Here is a 26671-nt window from a genome sequence, read left to right as displayed (position 1 = left end):
ATTAGGCTATCTGGTGCCTATCCCAGCTGGCTTTGGGCAGTAGGCGGGGGACACCATGAACTGGTAACTAGCAAATTGCAGGGCACACTGAGACGAACAACCATTCACGCAGCCAATAACACTGAACACTATTCTTGTCATTGTTGGTCTATTTATTAGGAAGGAGGCCGACATATTTATCATGACAAAACAGTTAACAAGCGCATTGTCCCAAGACGCTGTCAGCAGCAACTCACGTTGGTGCTCCATAACGGCATAGTCCTCGTTCATAGGGTTCCTCGTGCTTAACAACAAATGGAACACAATGCAAAAATTCTTATTTTTACAAGCAATGCAAAGTGAGCACTGCAACTTATAGGCTGAAGTGTTGCCATGCTTGCACCAGATTGGTCATCGCTTCACTGACAGAAAGTGAAACACTTTCCGTGCTTATGCTCAGCCTAGGTAAAATTGCCCTAAAGAGATTTTCAATGGGCAAGGGTCATCATCTCGGCCATATTCACCTTTGGTCTCAGTATTATATCGTTTTACTTAATTTACAGCTCAGCTCCAATGTATTTGGCATGACATCATGACTTCTTCTTCATGAGTTTTTATTTGTTTAAATGTATTGTACTGCCCTGTGTACCTTGTCCCTCTTACCTCATGTCACCTCCTTAAAAACAGTGTTTCCCCAGCCACTAATCCGCAACAGGGCAATACATGGACATTACACTATGTGTGACACACATTGTCCAAAATGAGACTCTACAACACCATTTTGTTACAGGTCCCAATTGCCTGGGATCCCAGGTAACAATTGAGTTGATCCCACCTGAAAACTACAGGTGGTGGAGGGGACAATGAAGACACACCCATGCAGTTGTCCCAATTCTCCTCTCTTTTATTAACACAAAATGATCCTTTCTTTTCCCAATTCAATCATGTTCAGGTTATCACAGACATAGATTTTCATGGTCACAATTCATGGTTTCAAATAACAATTACTAAACATTCATAATTCATTCATCTCATTCGATTGATTTTTTTTTTTTTTACACAAATAAGTTAAGAGCTGTTGCTTTTACAGCATCACTCACACTGTCAAACAAAGTGGTCAATCACCACATCTGATAATAATGACCATCAGCTTCTGTCTTACCGTGCCCTTCCCCCGATGCCCCAAGCAAACTTAAACTCAAACCACCTCAGGCTACGAACTCATAGCTTACTACATTGTCCTTTAAGTGCATCGGGTTTAGTTCAGCACATCGCTATCAAATAAACATCAAAAACAGACTAACCTGAAAAATACAAGTGGTGGGGAGGACAATGACGACACACCCATGCAGTTGTCAATCCCAATTCTCCTCTGAAGAGAGGGTGTGCATGCCCTCTTTTCAAGAGGAGCCTGGGCAACACAACCTGACGCCTAAGGTTCCGCTTCAAAGGTTCTTACCCCCACTATACATGTGGGTAAGCAACAGCCTTACTTCCCCGGGAAAAGAGACACATTTTTGTGCTGAAAATTTAGAACTTGAATAAAAAGAACAATTGAACAATGAACAAAATGTTAAACAAAAAAAATGTGCCACAATTGTGTTCACTTCCAAGTCTTTGCAGTTCACAAAATCACATTTTTGATTGGGGCATTTTCCTTCCTCAGGAGATTTGTCTTTTGAAAACCAACATAGTTTGGCTTGCTATTAGGCTAAGTCTACTATTATTGTCCATAAAGGGGCAATCAGTTGTTTTTTGTTGTTGTTGTTTTTTTGTTTTTTAAACTTACGTGATGCCAAAGGATAATTTGAGCTGGTGAAAGTAAAAAGGTATTCATAAACGGTTTTGTTATGATACCTAAAATGCTGTGAGATGTTTTGGGGAAAAAAAAGTTCTATGTTTCTTACCATTCCCTCAAGGGTTAATGTAAGTTAAGATTTTTATGGTGTTGAGTAATATGAAAGGCACTTTAAAAGTAAATGTATTATTATTGTTATTTTTATTCAATAGACTTTAAGTTTCAAGAACATTCCACAGGTGAAAAGGTTATTGTGTTAATATTGTAGATTATATTGTCAAAACGGGAGCTATGCGTCCTGACCAAGGTGCAAGTTGGACTGGCCAATAATCCCCAAAATTCACATGGCCATCTAACGCCCACATACATAAATCTCAAATTATGGACATCAGCATTTTCCTCATTAAGGAACATTCATCTGTTGTGAGCTCCTTATCAGTGAATAAGATTTCATTTATCAATTAGGCTCATTTGGATAGAGGAGGGCACTTTCTCTGCCAAATATATGCATATTGAATGATATCGATTCGGTCCATTTATACCAGTTTGAGCAAAAGCCAGACAATCCTATCGCAAATCTGGTCTTCAGAGGTTGTTCAATTGTGCCAGTCTAAGTATAAGTCACAAGACACACGACAAAACTTTGAAAGAAACAAACTGACATTTTCCAAAAAATACTTTACTACCATGTATGTATACTTCCCAAGGTTTTAATGGGAACTTTACCAACCAGCCTCATGTGAATAGTTATCCAGTACAATAGCCTCCATTTGAAACTGATACATGGGGTAGAATGCAGCGAATTTATTGTTATTTATTTTTTTACATAGTAATGTTATTATTTGGGGGGGAGAGGGTTGTAATGTACAATATTGTCTGTCCTTTGATATCCAACTTCTGAAGCCATGTACTGTTTTATTTTCAGTGTTATGTCTTAATACACCTGTTCCATAGCACATTGAGCAGCAGTGGTTCACTGAGATTGCTTGTTTTCACTAAATTAAAAAAAAAAAAAATCTTTTGTAAATTAAATTTTGTTCTATTTAAACTCAGTTTAATTAAAATGAAATTGGATGGATGGATAATTCATCTTAACTCACTAGTTTTAACAAATATGTGTTATAGAGTAGAATTTCATTAAATATGTTATATCTCCAGGTGCTTTGAAGTCTGTTGTGGTTGTCACTGCGTGACTGATTTCAGTGGATTGAAATGCCACTCTACAGGCTGTGAGCATCCTCACCACACAATAACCATTTGTATTGATGTTTGGAGTCAAGTGTGACATTCATCCAATCTAAGTTGATTTTGTGCAGCCAAATCCATTTTAAATGTGTTTATCTTTTAGTCTTTGCAAGCAATTGAACTGCTTTCACTTCAGTCAAGAACTGGATAGTGGCAGCACTGTTTTCTTTGATGATAATGCAATAATGACTTTAATTTGTGTGATGTTTAAAAAAAAAACACTGTACTATGCCTGTATGTGAAGTTTCGTCTGAGTTGCATGTATTACAGAATGTCTTTGACACGTGTTTGTTTCTCTAAAGGGCCCTTGGTGTTTTCATGGACTGCACTGGTGGTGTCTTGCCAGAGTCTTGCAGTGTCTTGCATTTCCTGTTAATTTTTCTAAAGTATCAAATCACTTATTTTTAAGGTAAACGTAGGATAAACATAAAATTAAATAAAATGAGTTTTTTTTCTTTTTGTTACCTTGACCAACAAGCAAGTACATTCTTAAAAGGAATTATCTGTAACTTTTAATGCAACTGTCATCAAGCAACTTCAATATCATTTTATTTCTACAAACACACACACATGCACACAATCAGTCAGGCAAGGAAGAAGTCGTCATTCTTGCACTGTCAGGCAAGCACTTAATATGTATCACTACCTACACACACTAAAATGAAGACTAGAAGGCCCATTGTCACCATGGTAACAGACAAAAGGTCCACACACCCCATGTATCCCATCCCCCTGCAAACACACACCACACTCTTGCTGAAGATTGGAATATGTATGTGTGTGGACTGTGTGTCCATGTATTTCCGGCTACAAACTCAAAGCATTTTTCAGTGTGAGAAATGTGAGAGTGTCAACCACTAACAGCCGAACACAAATCTGTCATGGATGACACACTTTCTCATCCAGCTCACCAATGCACTCAAACTCATCCTGCCCTTCACTTGAACCTCAATCTTTTCTCTCTGTCTTTTTTACACTTTTCTCTCTTTTTCCATCCATCTACTTAATTCCATGATTCCAAAATCAGCAGGCTTGAGATTTTTGACTGAAATTTTCCTCAGGTTTTTTCCACTTTCGTTGTTTCAGTGATCCTCAAACTACGCAGTTTCACAAGCCGTTTTACTTTTAAGCTGTTTACTTTTAAGATCTTTTAAGATGTACAATATATATTACATTATACATTTTATGACTTGATTTATTGACCATATAAACATAATACAAAGGGAAATTAAATAAAATTAAACAAGATAAATAAAGTGGAAGAATTTCAAAGGCTTGTCTGGTCCACCCTTTGTTTTAGTTCATTTTTTACATGATATTTAAATACGAGGAAATACACTAGGTAGGGTGTTCCAAAATGGTTGACCCCATTCTAACTGCCCATATCTCATACACTCTATGTTGAAGTTTAATTGGTAAAATTAACAAGGAAAAGTACAAATATGTGTTGGTTTGATGATAGATTTTCATAAATGTTCAATATGAGCGCCACCTGTGACTCTGCACATGTTGATTTCCATCCTGGCAATTTAGGTATGCATAAGCAGTCTTTTCTTTAAATTTATGGTGCCAAGTCCTAATTTGTTTCGTAGTTGGTGCTTTTTTTTGCAAAACTTGTGAAGACGGCACGCTATACTGTCTTCGGTGACTGAGTCCGAGCATACTCAAATATGCAAAATGCCTTTTCTTTTGAAGTGAACAGCATTTTTTAACCTGAAAAGATAGAACTGCCAAACGTTACACACAAAAACATGAAATGTTTCTACACAAGCTGTGAACATTTGATGTCATTCAACGAAATTGGCAATAATTATTGACCTACAAAATGGGGTCAAACATTTTGGAACACCCTGTATAATGAAATAATGCTTTTTGTCATAAATCAATCAAAACAGAAATAAACACCTCTTAATTCAGCATTCACTACAGCAGGGGTTCTCACACTTTTTGGAGTCAGGGGTCCCTTTGGCAAAGCAAATTTTACAAGGACCCCATTTGCAAATGTTTGTGGAAACAAACGAAAAAACAAAAAAGCATTTAAGATGAACATAAATACTCTTTTTATTCAACAACAGATTCAATTTGACAAGTATATTTGTTACTTTTCAGCCATAGTAAAGGTTAGAAATTAAAAATTGCACATTGCATGCCTCCTCTAAACAAACTGGGTCAATTTTCTCCAAACAGGTTGCTGCCAATTATTTAGTCCAAAGCAGCATTGTAAAATAAAATGCCGCTTTTGAAATTGTAGACACAAAATGCATTTTGACAAATTTAAAAATTATTACATTTTTTAGAATAAATTAACCTGGTTGAATTAATTGCTGTATTGTAGTCATGAATACCTTTATGTTTTAAAATGTGATAGAATGAATTTTAAAAGAACAAATATATTTTTATGAATAACCCAAATTATTTCACATGCCCCCTGCAAGCAGCCCACAGACTCCACTTTAAGAACCACTGTTCTTCAGAATATCAAATTTTATATGTACTTAATATATTAAAATAACTCTGTTTTTTATTTAAAGGGTGGGATTCTTTGGCTGTCTCATGATTTGATTCCGATTTTGGGGCCTCCGATTGATTTTCAATTCTCAACAATTTTCGATTCCACACGATTTGATTCAATTACGGTACTTAAAAATGTCTCCTTCAATCTACAGTATATAAGCGCAAAGAATCATCTTACTATGTGGGTCATTTTTGCAAGACAGAAGAACAAAGAGAAATAATGAATTTTTTTACAGTTTTGATTTGTAAGGAGCATGCCCACAAAAATAGCATGTTGACAACTGCTTTTTTTAAGCTAACTATAAACTGTATAGCTTTTATGGTCTAAAAAAAGATTAAACAAAATATAGTAGAAAAAGATACATTGTCATTTCATATTCCAAAATATGATTTCATCAATAATTTAATACAGTATTATATTTTTAAACTTTTGCCCAAATGAAAACTATTGATATTTACCAGTACATTTATGATAAACAAGATATGAATAAGAACTTTTTCAAGTGAGCAGCTAAATTGATAATGCAGGTAAAGGTAAGGGAAAAACGTCGGGAGCATTATCAGTCACAATTGTTAGTAAAATAATATTTAGTACAGTAGGGACAGTATTTTTATTCATTTGCATGTATGTGAGTAATATGTGTTTGTGAATAAAACGATCGACAGGGATTCGATCACGTTCTTTTCTACAACTCTGTAACTACCACGCTCGAAGGCACACCAAGCTTCCTGTTTGCACAGTTTGCGGCAAAATAAAAGCACAGCAAGAGTCGCTAGAACAAATTACTGTAACTGAAAGGCAGAACAGAAACATTTAAATTCAAGACCGAGGGTAAGAGACAAGTCTGCGTTTAAACAGCGCAAATTTAACAATCTCGGAATGGGCTGCGAGCTGACGTAATGACACAGCGCTTAGGACGGAAGCATAAAGGGTGCGTATAGATTTCTGGTTCATTTAAATATCAATTTAATTACCTTTAATATCGATTTGAATCTCAGTAAATGAGAATCGCGATTCCGATTAAACATTTTTGGCACACTCCAACTGTATATGATTCACATATTTGATATTTATTCTAAAATTGTTCCGTAAATTAACACCTTTAACAGAGACACACATTTGCTTTTTGTTCGTTCTTTTCTTGGAATTTTTTAAAAAACACTTGTGACCCTCAAATTAGAAAAGCCATCTCTTCTTTAAAATAAAAAAATGAATGTTGTGGTAGGTGCTATTTTTTGAACATTGACGACAGCTATATTGTTTGTTTTATAAGTATTCCCCATATCGCTATACACTAGGTAAGGTATGGCAATAATGATGAACAACATAATACATGTAATAATACATATAATAATTCCTTATATAAGAAATATATATATATATATATATATATATATATATATATATATATATATATATATATATATATATATATATATAATTGTAAATTCCGGACTATAAGACGCTACTTTTTTCCCAAACTTTCAACCCTGCGGCTTATTCAGTGATGCGGCCAATTTATGTAATTTTTCTAACGGCCGCTAGGGGCGCTCAAGTAGAAAAGGTAAGATTAAGACCGGTGGAATATATGCGTCGAGGAAGACTGCAACTTCCTGTCTTGTGCATGAATTAAATTAGCGTGAACATACCCTCATCATGGAAAATGCAAAAAGAAAGGCATATGACGCAGGCCAAACTCCATTCCAGCTGTGATTCTTGGGGGCACAACGAAGTATTTGCAGCCGCTTGACATTAGTGTGAATCGTGCATTTAAAGTGGCGCTCCGTGTTGAATGGGAGAATTGGATGACCAGCGGCGAGAAATCTTTCACTAAAACTGGCCGCAAGCAAAATGCAACTTATTCACAAGCCTGCCAGTGGATCCTGACAGCGTGGGGCAGCGTCAAAAAAATCACCATCACCAACGGGTTCCGAAAAGCCGGTCTGCTGCGTGATGGAGAGGAGGGCACAGTGACAGCGAGAGAGAGAGGCTGAGGGAGTGTGTGACGACGTCTATATGACACTGTTTCATTCCGACACTGAGGAAGATGGCTTCAGTTCAAAGGAGGAAGATGAAGATGGCTTACCGTGATTTTTACCAGTATGTTCTTTTACCAGACCTGTTTTACCAGAGCTGTTATACTGTGTTGCTAGCGTGTTGCTACCATGTTGCTAGCGTGTTGCTACCATGTTGCTACCGTTTTCCTGCCCTGTCACAGGCACCGTTTGGGAAGAAAGTTATATTATTATTGTTAAGTTATATTATTAAAACTTTGAAATCTCTCTCTGTGTACCGTCTTTCTTTGTAAATATGTTTACATGTTTTAGTGTGGGCACATGCGGCTTGTATGCAGGTGCGGCTTGTGTATGTACAAAATCGGTTTTCCTCTAAAATGTAGTGGGTTGCGGCTTATAATCAGGTGCGCTCTATAGTCCGGAAATCCGTCCCCTGGCAAGGAAATTCTTGCCCTTAGAAGATTGCTGAGCGGTTACGGCCATACTCACTAGCAAGGTTAACTATGCGTGCGCCTCCGTATTTTTTTTATTATCTCCTGCTTCGTTTCGATTGTCGTCATCCTCTTACTTCTTCCTTTACCGCCACTTGCAATTTTAGGAGCCATGTCTAACAGATAAAGTTTGCAAAGTCTTCACAACACACCGACCGGCTGTGCCATCAAGCTAGATGAAGGCGTTCGGCCAATAGCATATCGGCATTTCTGTGATTGACGTGACGCCGACCAATAGCATGTCTGCATCTCCGTGACTGAGACCGTGACTGTGACCTTAATCGACCAATAGCATATCGGCATCTCCGTGACTGAGACTGTGACTGTGACCTCATAAGACCAATAGCACATCGGCGTTTCCGTGATATGTGAGAATAGTTATTTTTTTTGATGCAGCAAAGGGAAAAAAAATAGTGCGGACACACTGACTGGCACGTTGGATTGTTTGTAAGACGAAAGGTTTGTGCGTAGGAGGGGTACAAAAAACGCCACGGTCCAAGTTGAATAATGATGTTGATGAATACTTTTTAAAACAGGGAGTTCCTAAACCAGGGGCTCACTGTGTATATATATATATATATATATATATATATATTAAAGGAACATAAGAGTTTGAGCTTAAAGTAGTTCATTAGATGTTGCTACATTCTGTGTATGAGAGTGTGAGACTGTAAAGTGAACAAAAAACAGGATATGGGGTTCAAGGGAGTGTAAGAATGGAATGTTTCAGAGCAAACGGTGCTAGTCGCGGGGACGAAATGACCCAGAGGCACCTGGTGGGAAACAACTGTGAGGAAAGCTACAACCAGGAGGAGTAAGCAAGCGCTTCTGCAGGGGAAGAAAGACCAATGAGAGCAAGCTAAAGTTAACTGCAGTATACACATAGCCAATAAAATAATGCCAGGATGCCTTTTTTGATGTGCCATTTGCATATTGTGTAGTATAACTCATTGCTGGGCAACTCGGATGAGAGTACGTCTGCTGGTGGCAACAGAGGCGTACAGGGCTGTATTGAGAGGGAACCGAGACCCAGGTGCTTGTATTAGATCTGTGTGTTAGGAATAAATCCACTCGTGTGTGAAAATGATACCTTCCTGATACCTTTCTATTGCAGAACGAGCGCGGTAAGATCACAAATTGGAGTCAGATTACTAACTTGAGTTCATGTTGATTTAGAAATAAATTCCAACCATATATATATATATATATATATATATATATATATATATATATATATATATATATATATATATATATATATATATATATATATACACACACACACACACACTCCGGACTTATAAGTCGGAGTATAAGTCGCACCAGCCAAAAAATGCATAATTAAGAAGGAAAAAACATATAAGTCGCACTGGAAGTATAAGTCACATTTTGGGGGGGAAATGTAAATATAATGATAAAATATATGCCGCGTTTAGACGCAGCGGCCGCTCTGCTAGCTCGGCCGCGAGCTCGGTCGCTAGTTCGACTGCTCCGCTCGCTCAGTCGCTCGGCCGGCTCGCTCTTCCGACAATGCGTTGTTTTGTTCATCAAACAAGTGTTTGTTTGAAAGTTTTTCCGGTCAGTTTACGCCACAATACGTGCACAATTGACGGGTTTTCTTACACATCCGAAGAAGCAAGATTTGCCAAGTTTTAAACACGGAACTGGAGAACAAGCTAAAGGAAGTGGGGCTGCTACGCCGGCATGCTAATTCACCGGACTCACCTGCTAACCCTGCTACTAAACAACTCCTCCAACTCGGGAGGTAAACGTTTCGCCACTTCCTCTTCAACATCGCTTACGTCAGACTCATCGGTGCCATTTCAGTTCAGTCCTTCTCAGTTGTTTTTATAAATTACCGGCATTGTTGAAATGATTATCACAGGCCTAGAGCGCCCTCTTGCCCTCCCCATATATATATATATATATATATATATATATATATATATATATATATATATATATATATATATATATATATATATACAGTGGGCCCCCGGGTTACGAACTTAATCCGTTCAGCGGCTACGCTCGTAACTCGAACTGCTCGTATGACGGGCAATCCAAACCTATGTTAATCCGTGAATGCGTGCAAAAACCTGAGGTAAAAACATCACGACTTTATACACATATTAAAAATGAGTAACATAATCTACTGTACAGTTAAATTAAATAACATGTACAAAGGAAAAATGACAGTTGGAGCGACGTTACTTGAGCTGGGTGGTGGCGGAGGGGAGCAGAGACCAACCCGCTTAGTTAACACAGTTAAGCTGATATGCTATTGCTCTTACAATGTCACAGTCACTGTTTCAGTCACGGTGTCAGTCACGGAGATGCTAAAACATATCATCCTCTTACTTCTTCCTTTACCGCTACTAGCAATTTTAGAAGCTATGTCTAACAGATAAAGTTTGCAAAGTCTTCACAACATTCCTTCCTTCCGTTTTTGACTCATTTTCTCTCCTTCCTTCCATCCCGACCAGCTGTGCCATCAAGCTAGATAAAGGCGTTCGGCCAATATCATATCGGCATTTCTGTGATTGACGTGACGCCGGCCAATAGCATCTCCGTGAGTGAGACCTGGTGACCTTAATCGACCAATAGCATATGGCATCTCCGTGACTGACTCCGTGACTGACACCGTGACTGTAAGACAGTGACTGTGACGTTGTAAGAGCAATAGCGTTCACGTTACTGTCACAAGCGTCAACTGCTGATTTTGTTGACGCAGCTAAGCAAAAATATATTTGCATACACAATGGCCGGCATGTCGGATTGTTCGTAAGACGAAAGGTTTGCTCGTAAGTGGGGGACAAAAATCTCCGTGGTCCACGCTCGTAAGTCGAATTGTTCGTAAAACAGGGGATGGTAGCAGGGTGTTCGTAAACCGGGGGCCGACTGTATATGTATATATATATATATATATATATATATATATATATATATATATATATATATATATATATATATATATATATGTGCTGTTACCTTCCACGTGTGATGGCGAAGCGTGGGTGGAAAGAGTCACACGACAAAGTTCCTCCTTAGTGCACTTTACTTGTCTCCAATACGCACACAAGTTACAAGCACGAGTGAACGTTTCGTTGAGATACTCTACGTTGTTCTTGGCCTCTAGCTCGGGCACAGACAGCGCTTAGCAGTATCCGTGCAGTGAGCCATGAGTACCAAAAAACAACCATAGAACAACAACTCGTCTCGCGATGACAACCGCTAACTGGATACGAAAGTTACATTCAATGACCAAACTTGGCTCGGAAAACTAAAACAAGAAATTGGTACACAACTATATATAACTGACAACTGTGGCTGAGCGACGAGCGCTAAACAAGCTGCTATCAATCATGGACAATCCAACACATCCACTACACAGCATCATATACAGACAGAGGAGCTGCTTCAGTGACAGATTGCTGTCACTGTCCTGCTCCACGGACAGGCTGAGGAGATCATTCCTCCCCCATGCCATGAGGCTCTTCAACTCCACCCGGGGCAGAAAAAGCTCACATTAAACTCTAAACCTCATACTCTGCACTGCACTATTCACTTTATACAAGCACCTTAATTATACTTGCACTAGACTCCAACGATTCACACTATTCTGTTTACACTGTTAACAAGCACCTTAAGTATACTTCTGTACTGGACTTATGTGTATCCTTGTGTATTTTATTTCTCATATTTTATATCTCGACTTGAGGATACTGCTGGAAATGTGAATTTCCCTACGGGGATGAATAAAGTATCTATCTATCTATCTATTTATCTATCTATCTATCTATCTATCTATCTATCTCTATCTATCTATCTATCTATCTATCTATCTATAGATCGTCAACATTTTAACTGCCTTACACTACCCCCCCTTTAGGAATACTGAGTCCCTTCAGTAGTTGGTAATGTAATCAAAGTTGCTGAGAGTTAGTGTAATCATACACATAAACTATTTATTTACTATTTATTTATCATATAACTATTTATTTATACTATTTATTTTACTATAAACTTTTAGGCCATAGACCCAACCTAACTTGCATATAGGTAAAAACACAAACACCTTTTTTACACTCAACTTAAACACGATTAATGAACTTCCTTATAACATTTAGCTTTATTCTACTTGCAACTAGTGTCCAAATCTCTCTGGTCTATGAACTAGGCGACCACTTGATGTTTGAAAAGTCTCTGCCAATGAATTGGTATCGCCTCGTCTTCTTCTTGGCTGAGATGCTGAGGTGTTGGTCTGAGGTAATTCACATTGACCTTTGGACTCCATTGAACATGTGGTCATCTCGCATGGACCTTTGGACTCCCCACCTGGATCGTATGGCAGCAGCAGTGGCAGTAGGGAAATGTCATTGTCAATGTCTTGGAACCCTGGGGGCTGGCAATGCTGTAGGACTTTGCTTCTCTGCCTCAAAACCCAAACGATGCATTCAGATGAAGGTGGAATGGTCATGGCTTGTCCCAGTGTTACTCTAGCCACACAGTAGTTCGATTCATCATCTCGCACAATCTTTGATGGCACAAATTCATTTCCAATGAAGACCTTGCCACGGGCGTAGACAACAACATCATGCGCCTTCATCAAATCCAGTCCCAAAAGAACATGGTCCCTTATGGAAGCTACATGCACTTCCCAGGAAATAGCCTTGGATCCAATTTGAAAGGTCACCTTGAGTCCCGTTTAGCTTTCATGCCATCTCCAACTCCTGCATTCAGTAGATAGGTTTCATTAAGATCAGTTGGTGCAATGTTGCTTTTGAGGATACGCTGGTACAGTTCCTCTGAAATTACAGTGGTTTGAGCTCCAGTGTCCGCAACAGCCTGAGTTGGAATGCCATTTATAGTTAGAGGAATTTGTAGACTTTCACCTTTCTTTTTGGTGCAGCTAATCTGCCGGCCTTGTAACTGGTGATCTGAGTCTACAACTGAGTTGTGTGAACCCCCATCTGATTGCAGCTGGAAATCTTGATGCTTGACGCCATGTTTATGTGCAGTTATTGGGCTAATTGGTGTAACGCTAATTGGTCTTTTCTGAAGTGTCCTGTTTCACCACACTTGAAACACGGGCCAGCTACCGCACGATTTGGGCTGGGTGTTTGCGAACGTCCTCTGCTTTGTTGCAACTGCTGGTAATTTTGCTTTCGTTCTGGACCTTGGCTTTGGGTTGGTTTGGGTTGTTGGTGTCCTGCATTTAGAGACAGGAGATTCCCAACTTGCAGCTGCAGATTCTCGAATTTGTTAGCATGAGATTTCACTGCATCCACCCAAACCAACCCAAAGGCATATGTAGGATTGTAAGACCAACAAAAAAGTCAATAGGTTTGATGTGCTAGGATGTACAGAAAAATTGTTATGAATTTTTTTAATGTGCAATTTTGCCCCATTCTTAGACATTAGCTGGTCTAAATCTAGCGCCTTTTTCTCTTAAACGGTTCACCCGATTAACTTCTACGTTGGCAAATATAGCGGCACAAATATGCCAAAAATTGTGAAGATCCCATGACTTGTAAGCTGTGGTCGGACTTTCAAATTATTTTGAATATTTGCTTCGCCAAGAGTGACAAAAACCTTAATAACTCAGCTGTTTTGGCTTCAAACCATGGGAAACTCTGCAGGGACTTTAAAAGTCATGCCCTAATACAGCTATGTGATAAACTGTAAAATCATTTACAGCGCCACCTAGTGGCGGACAAAAATCTCATTTTTACACTTTCATGTACTGTGCAATGTCTGTTTGACTAAACTCAAAAATGGTCAGAAAAGCTATGACACAGTGGAAAATGAAGGTTCTCAACTTTTATGACTTTTCAATAAAGGGTATGTATGCCAACTCAAAGAGAGATGTGTCATCTCCAGACAGATCAAGTAGGTGGCCTCCATGTCCTTTTCCAGGGCCCACCTTTGCATATGACGTCATGCTCCAAATTAGAAATGTAAATCCCGAATTTGTAAAGACCGACAGGAACCTGAAGTTGACAAGGGACCTAAGGCATGACATTTTAGAAATGATCCCTGCTTGAAAGACGCAAGATCTGAGACTGGTCGGAATGAATGGAAGAACAGTATCAAATTCAAAATGGGCAATTACAGGAACAAGAAGAGACGGCTTGGATGTCAGGAGGTCGTTGTAAATGCTGGGAAAGCAATCCTGACAATGAAACTCACACTCAAACATTAAAAGATTAAAAAGAAGGGAGGTCAACTCCCTACCGAACTTTCCACAAGGAGAAGACACCTTAATTCTTGAACAGTTGAGGAACAAAATTGTTGCAGAAATGAAAAAGACTGAGAAGAACGCGTCAGACATCAGAAAAATGATGCAAACTACATTTGCCCTGCTCTGACAGACAATAGTGTTGCTCTGCCCATCTGTGGACGAGCTCCTAGATCTCTGGCCTGCTCTCAAAATTAAGTCAGAGGTAATATAGATGCAGAGGTAATATAGATTAACAGTGCTAAAAGTACAGTTAACTCAAAAATATCCATTCATTATGTAGACACACACAAAATAATTTGTGAAATGTTTTCTTTTTCATTCAGACAACATAGTTGGTCAGCTATAATCTCCTTAAAATTTGTAGCAAACAATGTCCATATATATATATATATATATATATATATATATATATATATATATATATATATATATATATATATATTATTTTATTTTATTTTTTCCCCAAACAGCTTCATGGCCCATTGAATACTTCGGATGTGCAGTATTGAAGCATTTTATGATTTTATTATGCATTTCTTTAGGCTTTGATTCTGGTCACTATTTGCTTTAGTTAGCTTCGCTAGTTTCTGGTTTATAGGATTGTAAAAAAAAAAAAAAAATCCAGTTTGAACTGAGTATTGGACGTTGTCCGTCCTCTGTTTTTGTTTCAAACAGGTATATTCAGAGTTTCAACGCATTACAAATTTGACTTGCCAAGCACCTTTTATGCTGAGCTAGACTGCCACCTACCTAGACTGATGAACTTATTCAGACAAAAGGCATCCAAAACTGGGAAAACAGCAGATGCTCTCGCTGAGATTTTAAAAGTCCATGACGAACAGGTGAACATAACATTATAGATGTCATAGACTGAACTTCAATATTATTGCACAGTGTTTACAGTCTGTTTTTTTTTTTTTTTCAGTGAACTTAATATTTGATTCACTTCTATCTTTAATGATAATAGGAATTCCATGGCATTCACACTAGGCGTACCAAGGTTCAACATGGCCTTCCTGGTGTATCTGCACGAGGATGTCTCTGGATTTTTCAGAACCTGCATGGTGAGTCTCCTTAAATAATTACAGTAACAGTACCATTGTGTATGTGGTGGACAGCTCTTCTAGATGCCAACCTACAACAGGACTTACCCCTGTTAAGTCTTTACAGTTTGTGTGATTTCGACAAGTTGGGTCTGATTTCTTTCATCTCCAAATTATCTGGAATTTTTTTTTAACAATAAAAGGTTTAGTAGAATAGCTTACAAATCTAACTATACTTAGCTTGCAACATTTAAAGGTAACATGAAAAAGATCTTTTCAGGGCTTTTGAACACGTTTTTTAAAATTATTTTTATTTATTTATTTTTTGGCACAGACAATACACAGGAAAACCTGCATTTATCAGGCGGCTTAAATGTAAACTTATGGTATTTGGTGTGTTTAATAGTTTCCTGAATGTAATCAATCCCACTGTGGTGCCTTGCCAAAGTAAATTAACCTGTGATGTTTATGAGTAAACCATATTGCTGTTTTCTGATGAACAACACATTTATTTTTGACTGGAGTAGGCACACAAAGACAAACAAAATATTGGACCTACAAGGAGAGATTATTTGTCAACAATAAGAAAAACATTTTGTTAAAAATTATGAAATGTTGAAATGAAAACTTTTAAAACTCTGTGTTACTTAAATTTTGGTGGCTTTCTTTCATTCAGCATGAGCCAGAGCTTGAGGTTGTTGTAGCGGCACTCGTTACCATCACTAGTCACCAAGCCTAACGACCAGTTAACCACCAGCCTCTGAACATCTGTTCAGAAGATTTTACTTTGTCTAGAAGGTAATAAACTATCAGCAAGGTTGTAAAGTCTGAAAAATGACTTGTTTTAATCAGAAGACTGTGAGGTGCTGTTTCACTGATCAGCATTCCTTTCTGTTGTTGTTGTTAAAAAAAACAATAATAATAGCTTAAGTTGTTTCAGCCAGTTGGCTCAGTCTACACCATGTTCCGTTCACGTGGTTATTTACACTTTTAAATAAAAAATCTACATGCAAATTCCAAGTACATGACAAGTTGCTGCTCACCAAGTGTTTTTTTTTTTACTTATTATTCTTTTTTTTTAATCAGTGCTGTGAGAGAGGACAAGAAAAAGATCTATTCATCCACTATAGCTGCTTATCCTTACAAGGGTCGCAGGCTTTCTCGCGCCTATCTCAGCTGGCTTCGGGCAGTAGACAAGGGACACCCTGAATTGGTTGCCAGCCAATTGCAGGGCATACAGAGACGAACAACCATTCACACGCCCACTCACACCATAGGACAATTTAGTATGTCCAATTCACCTGCTATGCATATTTTTTTAAATGTGAGAGGAAGCCGAAGTGCCCAGAGAGAACCCCCGCGGGCTCGGGACCATGCAAACTCCACTGGGTGGATTTGAACCATTTCCTTTGAACTGTGAGGCGGATGTGCTATTCACTGAGCCACCGAGCCACCCCCCAAAGAAAAAGATTTTCACATTAAAATAAGTTTTTTTTTTGGTGATGTAAATTGTTTTCTATACAGAATTTCTTGGTAGTAGTTGCCTCAAAACAGTTACATTTTGAGTTGCAACGTGAAGAAATAAATGTCGAGTTTTATCAAGAATTTAATATGTACAGCGTACTTATGTTTAACAAGTTCTGTTAACATAGTTTTCAAAGTTTTGGTTACTTATTTTCAAATATTAAAAAACAAACAAAAAAAGAGTTAATATAGATGTTATAGAATGAGTTAACGTCAAAACTTACGTTAGTGTGAAGGAAATCATATATTAGGTTGTTATCATTATGTGCTTATTTCTTGTCTAGAATAGTGTGCATTGCTATCCATGTATGCAGTCCGAGTTCATCTCACCCCAGTCCTTAGATAAAGCTGTTGACGCAGGAAAGTGTGAGCTGGGACCTTGGCCCAGCTGTTGGTGGTGCCCGACTGGCTCTTTTTGTTATGTCTTGTAATGTGCAATACTTTGCTGAATTAATAAAAATCAGGGTCGAACGTATGAGTTCATTTGCCCAAGCTTTTTCCCTATCCATGGCATAGAAAAGTCAATCTTGGCTGGTCTGAGTTACTGTTTTTGCTGCCTAGCAGCTAGGCTTGTCCTAGTCTTCTTTTAGAGATTTCTCTGAAAGTTAGATAACTAAACATGATAAGTTGATATAGCTGAAAAACCTGAACATAATTGAACATAATGAGTTGCCACTGTTGAGATCTTAAATCAGGCCATTTAAAATGTTTGAGTTAAATTAAATGAGTCTTTTTAACTTGACAGTAATTATATGTTCAGTGTAGAATATAATCAAAACTTTTAAGTTTTAAAAAACTCAATATTTTTGAGTTTATGAACTCTAAAATTGTCGCAAGCGAATGCCTCAATATTTTAGAGTTCTGGTAACTTATTGTGGTTTAATATTGGGGTGTAGGATAAAATCATACTCATGGGCCCATCTTTTAACTAATGTTTTTGATAGTGTCACAATCGTGTGGCATATTAGGTGAGGAGTGTGGGAAAGGTGGAACCAATAACTGCAGGGGCTAACAGGGTGGGCTCCAAAAGATGATTTAATCAAGAACAGAACAGGATGGGGAGAAGCAAAAAATAATACAGAGTACAACAGAACTACTCAGAACGGAAATAAACTCACAGAAATGTGGGGGCTACACAGGGAAGACGAGAGTAATGGGGAGGGTGACAACTAGGGTTAGGCAACTGGGAGGTAACATCAACACCAAGGTTAAGGCAGCACAGAAGATACGCAATGACTCGACAAGAACTGAATGCAAACTGGGAACTGAAATAGACTACACACTGAACGAGAAGACGTGATCACGGTATGCACAGTTTCAATCATACTGGCTGATGTACAGTATGAATCTAACAGCCATTAAACTCACAATCTATGGAAAGAAGATATCAGATCTCCGATCCAAATTAGTTTTCTCTGACTTCAATTTAGCGCTGACCCTCATCGCTGTCCATTTCTCCTGAAGGATTTATTCTGTTAAGCCTGGTCCAGATTTCAAATTTGATTCAGCCCTGGATTTAAATGAAACTGCACTGCAGAGGGGTCAAGAGTGAAATGAGGAGATTGTAAAAGAGAGAAGAGTGTGGCTTCTATACATTAATATGCACTTGACAATATGGTCTCTCCTTTGTAATCTATTTCTGGTCTGTATGCAACACTCCTTAAACTCATCAGTGAATGGTGATTGCAAATGGTACTGGCCATTAGAACACTGACATACAGCCAGGAAATCAATTACACAAAAAATCCCATTTATGGACAATTTTTTATATTTATTGAACCTAATATAAAGGCGCTCCAAAATGTTTGACCCCATTTTGCAGGCCAATATTTTTGACAAATTCCGTTGGAATGACCGCAAATTTGCACAGCTTGTGTAGAAACATTTCATGTTTTTGCATGTAACGTTTGGCAGTTCTATCTTTTCAGGCTAGGAAATGCCGTTCACTTCAAAAGAAAAGGCGGTTTACGTGTTAGAGTATGCTGGTACTCAGTCACTGAAGACAGTGCAGCGTGCCTTCTTCACAAATTTTGCAAAGAAGGCACCAAAGATAAAAACAAATTAGGACATGGCACCCTGAATTTCAAGAAAAGGGCTGCTTATGCATACCTCAATCACCAGGACAGCCATCAACGTGTGCAGAGTCACAGGCGGTGCTCATATTGAACATTTATGAAAATCTATCATAGAACCAACAAATATTTGTACTTTTCTTTGTAAATTTAACCATTAAAATTTATGACCTTTAACATTAAATGAGTTTAGTTTCAGCAAGATCCATCAAGTAGTTTCTGAGATATTGACATTTAGAATGGGGTCATCCATTTTGGAACACCCTGTATGTTATGCATCTGAGAGGAACCCAGCCTCTGTCCAGTATGTCCTGAGTTGCCCCGGGGGGTCTCCTCCCAGTGGGACAAGCCCAGAACACCTCACCAAGGAGAAATCCAGGAGGTAACCTGGCAAAATGCCTGAGCCACCTCAGCTTGTTGCTCTCAACATGGAGGAGCAACGGCCCTATGCCAAGTCCCTCATGGATGACTGAGCTTCTCACCTTATCTCTAAAGGAGAGGCTGGACATGCTGCAGAGGAAACTCTATTTGGCCACTTGTATCTAGGATCTCATACTTTCGGTCACGACCCACAGTTTGTGACCATAGGTGAGGCCAAGAACATAGATTGACCGGTATCGCCTTTTGGCTCAGCAGCTTCTTTACCACAACAGACAAGTACAGTCACAGCGGACTCTGCACTGATCCCCCTGTCGATAAGCCAAACTTCTGTATGCAAAGTAGTCTCTGTAACAATAACTCTGATTAGCCAGGAAATGCAAATCAGTCCATGGGTTACAAGTTACAGCTACAAGGTATTGCAAAAAAAGCATGATCTAGTAGAGTAAACTGAACAAAACCTTGCTTTTTAGACTTGTTTTTATGTGAGTGGCAGATGACTTGTGCTCATGTGATTTTTTTGTTTTTTTTTGTGGAACCAATACTATGCAAGCCATAGAGAACAATGACTCAAGGGCAGTGTGAAAACCATCAATGTCTATGCCTGCATATGGACTTATTTGGATCAAAAAGTCTATACAAAAGTATCAACTCAAAGTAACTCAAAGTGCGTTTGGTGATTTCTGAAAGTACTGTAACTCAAAGTGATACTTGTGCCTATGCCATCACAAATGACAAAGGTTTTTGTTGTTTTTGTTTTTATTTGGTCAGTCCAAATACTAATTGGATGACAAAGCGACACAGGCAGAAGTTGAGATGGAAGTGTTGGTAAATTTTGAACATCCTGTGCAACCGTTCCGCGGTTGGGTTCGTAAGGCGAATTCACTGTATGGTGGGCAATTTAAACCCATGTTAAATAGCAAATGCCTTTAGAACCCCAGGTAAAAACATTAAAATTGTAGATTCATATTAAAAATTGGTACCAGAATAGTATAGTAAGTGCTACGTATATATAATAAACATGTATACAATCAGAAAACATCATAAATAAAAAAATATAGAAAGGATATAGAAAGAATTTATTTCTTTTTGATTGGGGCTTGTTATGCCCATATTCCCTAGTAAGGGTAGCCTAGGCTAGGCTAGCTTCATATTTCTTGATTATCTCCAGCTTTGTTTCCATATAAATCATCTTCTTACTTCTCTCTTTAACATCACTAGCAATCATGGGACCAATTCAACTTTGATTTAATCAGTAAAATGCACTATAAATACAGTTTAGTAACCTCTCACAATCGAACAAAGCTTTACCGTTCCACCATTTTGAAACGAGTGAGGCTGTCCAATAGCAGACCAGCATCTCCATTAGGAGACGCCGGCCAATAGCAGACTAGCATGACATGTTGCAGGGAAGCAGTTTGACGGCAATAGTAAATAAGTGCAATTACCTAAAAACGCCAGCAGATGGAAGCAAAACAACACAAATACAGCCAACCCTCTAGGGTCATGACAGTTGTTTTTGTCGCAAAGCTGGGACTATACCGTAAAGAGGGGACGAAAATATTCGGTATTCCACATCACAACAGCAAAAAGACGTAAGCAAGGGACACTCTAACAGGGGGGTCCACTGTATTTAGTTCCCTGTTTATCCTCAGTGTTTGTCGGATCAATGTTGTTGACAACCATCCAGTTTGTCAGTGTCCTGGTTTCATCTCTGTCCTTCCCGAGTCATTTGTCAGAGGCTTTTGGTAGTAAGTTATTTTGGGTTTATTGTTTTTACTTTTTTTGTCTTTTTCGCACCTTCATTTAATTAAATTATATTTTCAGCATACTCTGTCTCCCTGCACTTTGGTTCCACAACTTCCACTATCATGACTCATCATGACAAAAAATATATGAATGAATGAATATTATAGAAACAGATAATGCAGGCAAAATAACTTATGAAGATGTGAACTGTGTGTGTTTACATGGACTCACTGGTCATTCTCAGTCTCAAGAGTCACTCAAAAGCTCAAGTGGCCTGCAGTTGTCAAGGGTAACAAGGTGGTATGCTGACATTCACGAAAACACTGTGATTTCTCATGGGAACACTGATTGGGCGCTGTGCAGACTGCTGGGATGCTCGTTTCCCGTGGTGATAAGAACCAAGCAATAACAATAACCATCTGACCTGCTAATGTTCCCGTGTGTGTGTCTGTGCGTGTGTGTGCATGTCTGAATATGTGTTTGTGTGTGTTTGTATGCACAAGCTTATGTTGCCATCTGTTGCCATTATGCCACTGGCTCAAAGAAAAAGCAACACACTGAAGATTTATGAATGAATGGAGGCACAGTAAAAAGAAACGTAGCAGAAGACAACTCATGGTAAACAGATCACATAAACAAAATACTTCTCACAATATAAGATCACAGTATCGACCCAATACCACATATTGGTATTGGGTCGCCTTATTTAACGGTATCACTACTCATAATGCCGCCAATACCACAGATATTTTCAAACACTCTTTTGGTGAACTTTTAAGATCAAAAACTAAAAATTACAATTCAATTAAAAAAATAGAAGAATTGAAAAATTGCATCTAAATTACATGAAATATTAAATTTTCAGTGCAAACCTTTCAGTGCAGACTTTATAGAGCAAAATATTGGAGTCTTCTTGACCCAGTCCAAAAGTGGAGTCATGATATGGTTATGATATCTTAGCATGGGCTGAAAAATGACATATGTACATGTACATGCATGCTGAAACACATGTAATTCCTTCTGCTGCTAACAGCACCCCTAAAGATCTTATTGATGTATAAAGTGACTGTGGGTGGCTTTGATACAATACAATGTCCATTTACTTAATCGACAATAACCGTTTTTGTTTGTTTGTTGGGCACCGGAAGCTTGCTTATTTGTTCCCTTGTTTTGGTGAGATGTACAGTACACAGAGAAGGGAAAATCAAGAAGATGAAACTGTACCACCGTTTATTTTTGGCTACAGGTGCCTAACCTCAATTGGTAGGTGAACAAGCTCAGAGTACGGGATGACTAAACCTGTGGCAAAAGAAGGCAGCGCTCTTGGCAGTGACAGTACATCTGTCTGTTGTGCATCTGCTTTTGGCCCCCACTTGTGGTCATTGTTTTGTTCTATGTAGTAGAGCTTCCTGAAATTTTGACTCGGGCGCTCAGTCTGTGACTGCATACCTGCAGACGAACATTCATCATCTGACTTTATAAGTGCAGAAGAAGCAGAAGGACCACTTTGGGATATTCTTTGTAACCGTCACCTAGTTGTCTCAAAGGTTTTTTTTAATTATCCATCATCTATTCCACCCATCCATCAATCCATCTTCTATAGCCGCTTATTATTATTATTATTATTATTATTATTATTATTACTAAGTAGCCTTTAAAGGTCAAGAATATTCCACAGTGGAAGGATTATTCGGAAACGTGAGTGTTATGACTGCTGGTGTCTATCTCAGCCGTCTTCGTGCAGTAGGTGGAGGATACCATGAACTGGTTGCTAATTATCGTTGTGCCTTTTCATATTAGTGTTCCTTAGTGTTGTAGTATTATCTGGTCTTCTCTTCACTACTTTGGACAGTAAATCTCCTCTACAATGAAAGCCATATGTGCAAAAATACTCACACATGGAAAAATCCCTCTATTGCAAAATACAAATGTTTTTTTTTTTTTTTTCTGCAATTGCGTTGCAATGAAACTCACTACGACGAAAAAAAGTATGCAGCAAAAGTCTAGCTTGGTTTATACTTGATGCCTTTTGCATTACTTAATACTTGCTTTCTCCCGCAGTCAGACGTTATTCTACTATACTATAGGGACCAGTAAATGGACTCTACAGCATACACACAACACTACTGTAAAATAGGGGTAGAGATCATAGTAGATTGAAATGATCTAAATTCTTCCATGTGTTTTTAAACAGACTTCTCATCTCTCCCCAACATGGTGCTCGCCATGAGTTGTTCATGGTATTTAGATCACAGTATTCCTTTTCAGACGAATCAGAAAGGTGATACCGGTGAACTTCCATAAGCAACGGTTTGTCTGCCATGTTTTCTGCACATAAAGAAATCCCCGAAGATACGTGTTGTAGAAAATCTGTTCTGCATGGACTCCATGCGGAGAGGCCTGGTTGCCAAAGTATCGTCATTTGACATGTGGAGCTTGCGAACATGTCAAGCTTAAACCAAGCGTAACACATGAAGATAGGATAAAAGTAATAAGGACTAAAGATGGATGAAGCAAAGTGAAAGACATGCAAGATATTGATGTAAGTATGAAAGTATGTAAGTATGAAAAATGCTGGCAATTTCTTTCTTTTTTTTATGTTTTCATTGTTGGGTGGTTTTGTTTTTAACTTAAGTCAGATTGTAGATTGCACAGCACGTTTTTATATGTTTACGTCCGAGACATAGATTTGCTATCGTGAAAACTCCTGTTGTGAAAAATGTCTTGCTGAATGTATGATTTTGTTGTAGAGGAGTTCGACTGTATCTTGTATTCAATGATGTCGTTCAGCTGAGACTCCTAAATTTTATATTTGGAATGCCGCTTATCCTGTCCTTGCTGCCTTTTTTGTTTTTGGTTAGTACTTAAAATTAGTGTTTTTTTGGGCAGTTTTTGGTTGGTACTTTGAATTTGTATCATTATTGTTATTTCAGTCAACATTTTGTTGCCTAGTACTGCAAGTAATGACAATAAAGCAAACCTATCTGCCTACCTAAAATTTTACACTCAATTCTACATGTGCTCTGTCAATTTTATGGTCTTCTTCTCAAACTGTCATCACTGAATGTAACACTGCCACTAGATGCTAACACCATATTGGTCTTGATGCTATGTCATCAAAGTGTGAATCGGAAAACAGAGAAGAGGTGCTATTATTGATAAATAATTACTGTAGTATGAATTGATTACAATAAAAAAAAACATTTTTGAAAATCACTTAATCAGTATTACATGTTAATTTACACTTGTATACGTATGGAAGGGATGACAGTCACGATGAGTCAGTTTCGACTCACCAGCACACAACAATCTAATGGTCACAAAAGAAGAACTGAATCAACAGTTTGGCCCTCACCAATAAGAGTATGGTATGTTTTAATCAACACTGTCAGAAAGGTACAGTATATTTTAAGTGTAGTCACACTTCAAAAATTACAATATATATATATATATATATATTTATATATATATATATATATATATATATATATATATATATATATATATATATATATATATATATATATATATTCTAGCTTTTTTTTAATATGACTGAGGTTTGCATTTTAAACTGACAAAGTGCAACTATTATTCACAATGACAAAAGAAGAATTCAAACAACATGCGTTAAATTAGTGCATACTATATGGCTGCAATTATGTATTCCTAGTTTATTTATGACAACAAATCATACATTAATGGCTTAACCCTACCGTGCATTAAACTCTTTGGAATTGTTTCTCTGTGATAAAGGTCTTCTAAAAAAGTTTAGATTGGTTGTTAGGATAGTAGGGCATGACCTTACAATATAGGTGATTTGGACGATTTGATGAGGACATTATATCAACATGAAAAGGGAGATGACTTATAGTTAAGATTTGTGAAAGCATATTTATCACATTTGTATGGTCATACTTCCTACCTGGGTTTCGAAGCAACAATTGAGCCATGGCCTGTGAGCTGCCAGCGATATTCTCTGCAACGCACTGATAAAATCCTTCGTCTGACTTGACCAAACCAAGAATCTGCAGGTTACTGCCATCCTAATTTACATAAAAAAAGACAGCATACTGTATTATGAGCCAAAACAGATAATTGAAAAAAGTCCACAAATAGCCTGCTATTATAATTATACTATGTTTATATATTTGTGTTATTATCTCGTATGAAATTATGGAGTAGGAGTTCTAATTAGATAAGTAGAACCGAAAGAATGGATATATCTTGTAAACTACTCTAAGTTCTAACCATTTTCTCAATTCCACACTGTCTCCTGTGTGTCCCGGGGTTCACAATCAACATGCCGGAGTCACGACCATGACAAAATATGCAGGAAACTGATCCTCGAGGACCGAGTTTGAATACTCCTGCTTCTTGATTCTTTACCTACTACGGTCGACCTAACAAGTCAAAACAGGCATGCCAAACAAACATTTTTTTTTTCCTTCTCTAATGTGATGCTTTGGAAGGCATCTGGTGGATTTCTTTGATTATACAGTATATAATGATGCTACTCACCACAATTTGGAAATAGTCACTGGGGATAACCTCCTCCCCATTTTTCATCCAGCGTATGATTGGTGGTGGGTTTCCCGTCACGGCACACTCCAACTCAATGTCAGTGGATTCATAGGCGAAAGTGTTGGTTGGATAGTTGAGGAATTGAGGTGGAACTGAGCATAAAGGAACAAACAAACACACAGTAAATAACGGAAATAATAAGCAATTTTGATTTTGGTTAGGGTTCAGCTTCACACCAAGGGCCCTATATATGTAAACAGGTCATGTGCGCTAAGCATAAAAACTTGAGCATATTCTTTTTCATTCCAGGAAAGTACAGGATACTGGGCTACACCTTGCTAAGCATTCCAGCGCGCCAAGGGAGCTTTCTATCACACAATTGCATGTTGTGCCTGAGATTTTGAGAAAGAGATAAATGGAACATTAGTGAAAGCAGGTATAGATTTTCCTTCATTGATGAATTTCTAAGCGTTCCTCACTTACTCTGGACTCTCACACCGGCCACACCTGTGCAAATAAAAACGGCTGAAAGTGTGCTTATGACAAGTGAAATCCATACCTCCCAAACACCTCCCCCTTTCGCCTGTGCAGGAGAAAATACACACTCTTCCAGTTTTGTTTCGGCTCCTCAGCTGAGGAGGAGAGATTTAAACCTAACCCTAACCCTGAGTCAGCCAAGTATGCCAAGCCATGTGTCTTTCGGACGACAGCATACAGCTCTACAATCAACTTCAGTAGTAAATAATTTACTGGCAAATGGGTTCCCACAGGAACTGATCCATAGGAGGAACATATGTTAGTGAGAGCTGTGTATTAATTCCATTTCGTATTTTAATGTCAGTAAAACACCTGTTTTTGGCCCCTTTATTCATCCTGTTGGAATATTCTCCACGTCCGTGAGCCGCGTGAGGATGAGCAGTCAAGAAGATAGGTGGATATATGTTTCAGCTGACAGACCGACATTGAGCTACATATGTTGTGAAGGGGGCGAGGCAGCTACACGGTAAAGTGCAGTCTCTGCAAACAACCTGTTTTACTTTTTGGTTAGAACCCTAACCCTATACCATAAAACTCATATTTAATAAGAAACTAAATCA

At 38.2% G+C, this 26671-nt stretch overlaps 1 protein-coding gene across 15 annotated transcripts in view; it reads right to left on the bottom strand.

Annotated features, from left to right (window-relative positions):
* dcc (DCC netrin 1 receptor) overlaps positions 1–26671 on the bottom strand; it is a 482450-nt gene that overhangs the window by 269502 nt on the left and 186277 nt on the right. For all 15 annotated transcript variants that reach the window (XM_088435577.1, XM_088435578.1, XM_088435580.1 and 12 more), the window contains 2 exons: positions 25572–25726; positions 24976–25096 (listed from right to left, as the gene is read on the bottom strand). In XM_088435577.1, coding sequence (XP_088291703.1) covers positions 24976–25096; positions 25572–25726 — 276 coding nt within the window. The remainder of the gene's footprint in view (positions 1–24975; positions 25097–25571; positions 25727–26671) is intronic.

Source organism: Hippichthys cyanospilos, chromosome 15 (genome assembly GCF_059441005.1).
Source record: "Hippichthys cyanospilos isolate Australia breed blue-spotted pipefish chromosome 15, RoL_Hcya_1.0, whole genome shotgun sequence".
Classification (NCBI taxonomy): domain Eukaryota; kingdom Metazoa; phylum Chordata; class Actinopteri; order Syngnathiformes; family Syngnathidae; genus Hippichthys; species Hippichthys cyanospilos.
This window is presented reverse-complemented; position numbering and strand designations above follow the sequence as displayed.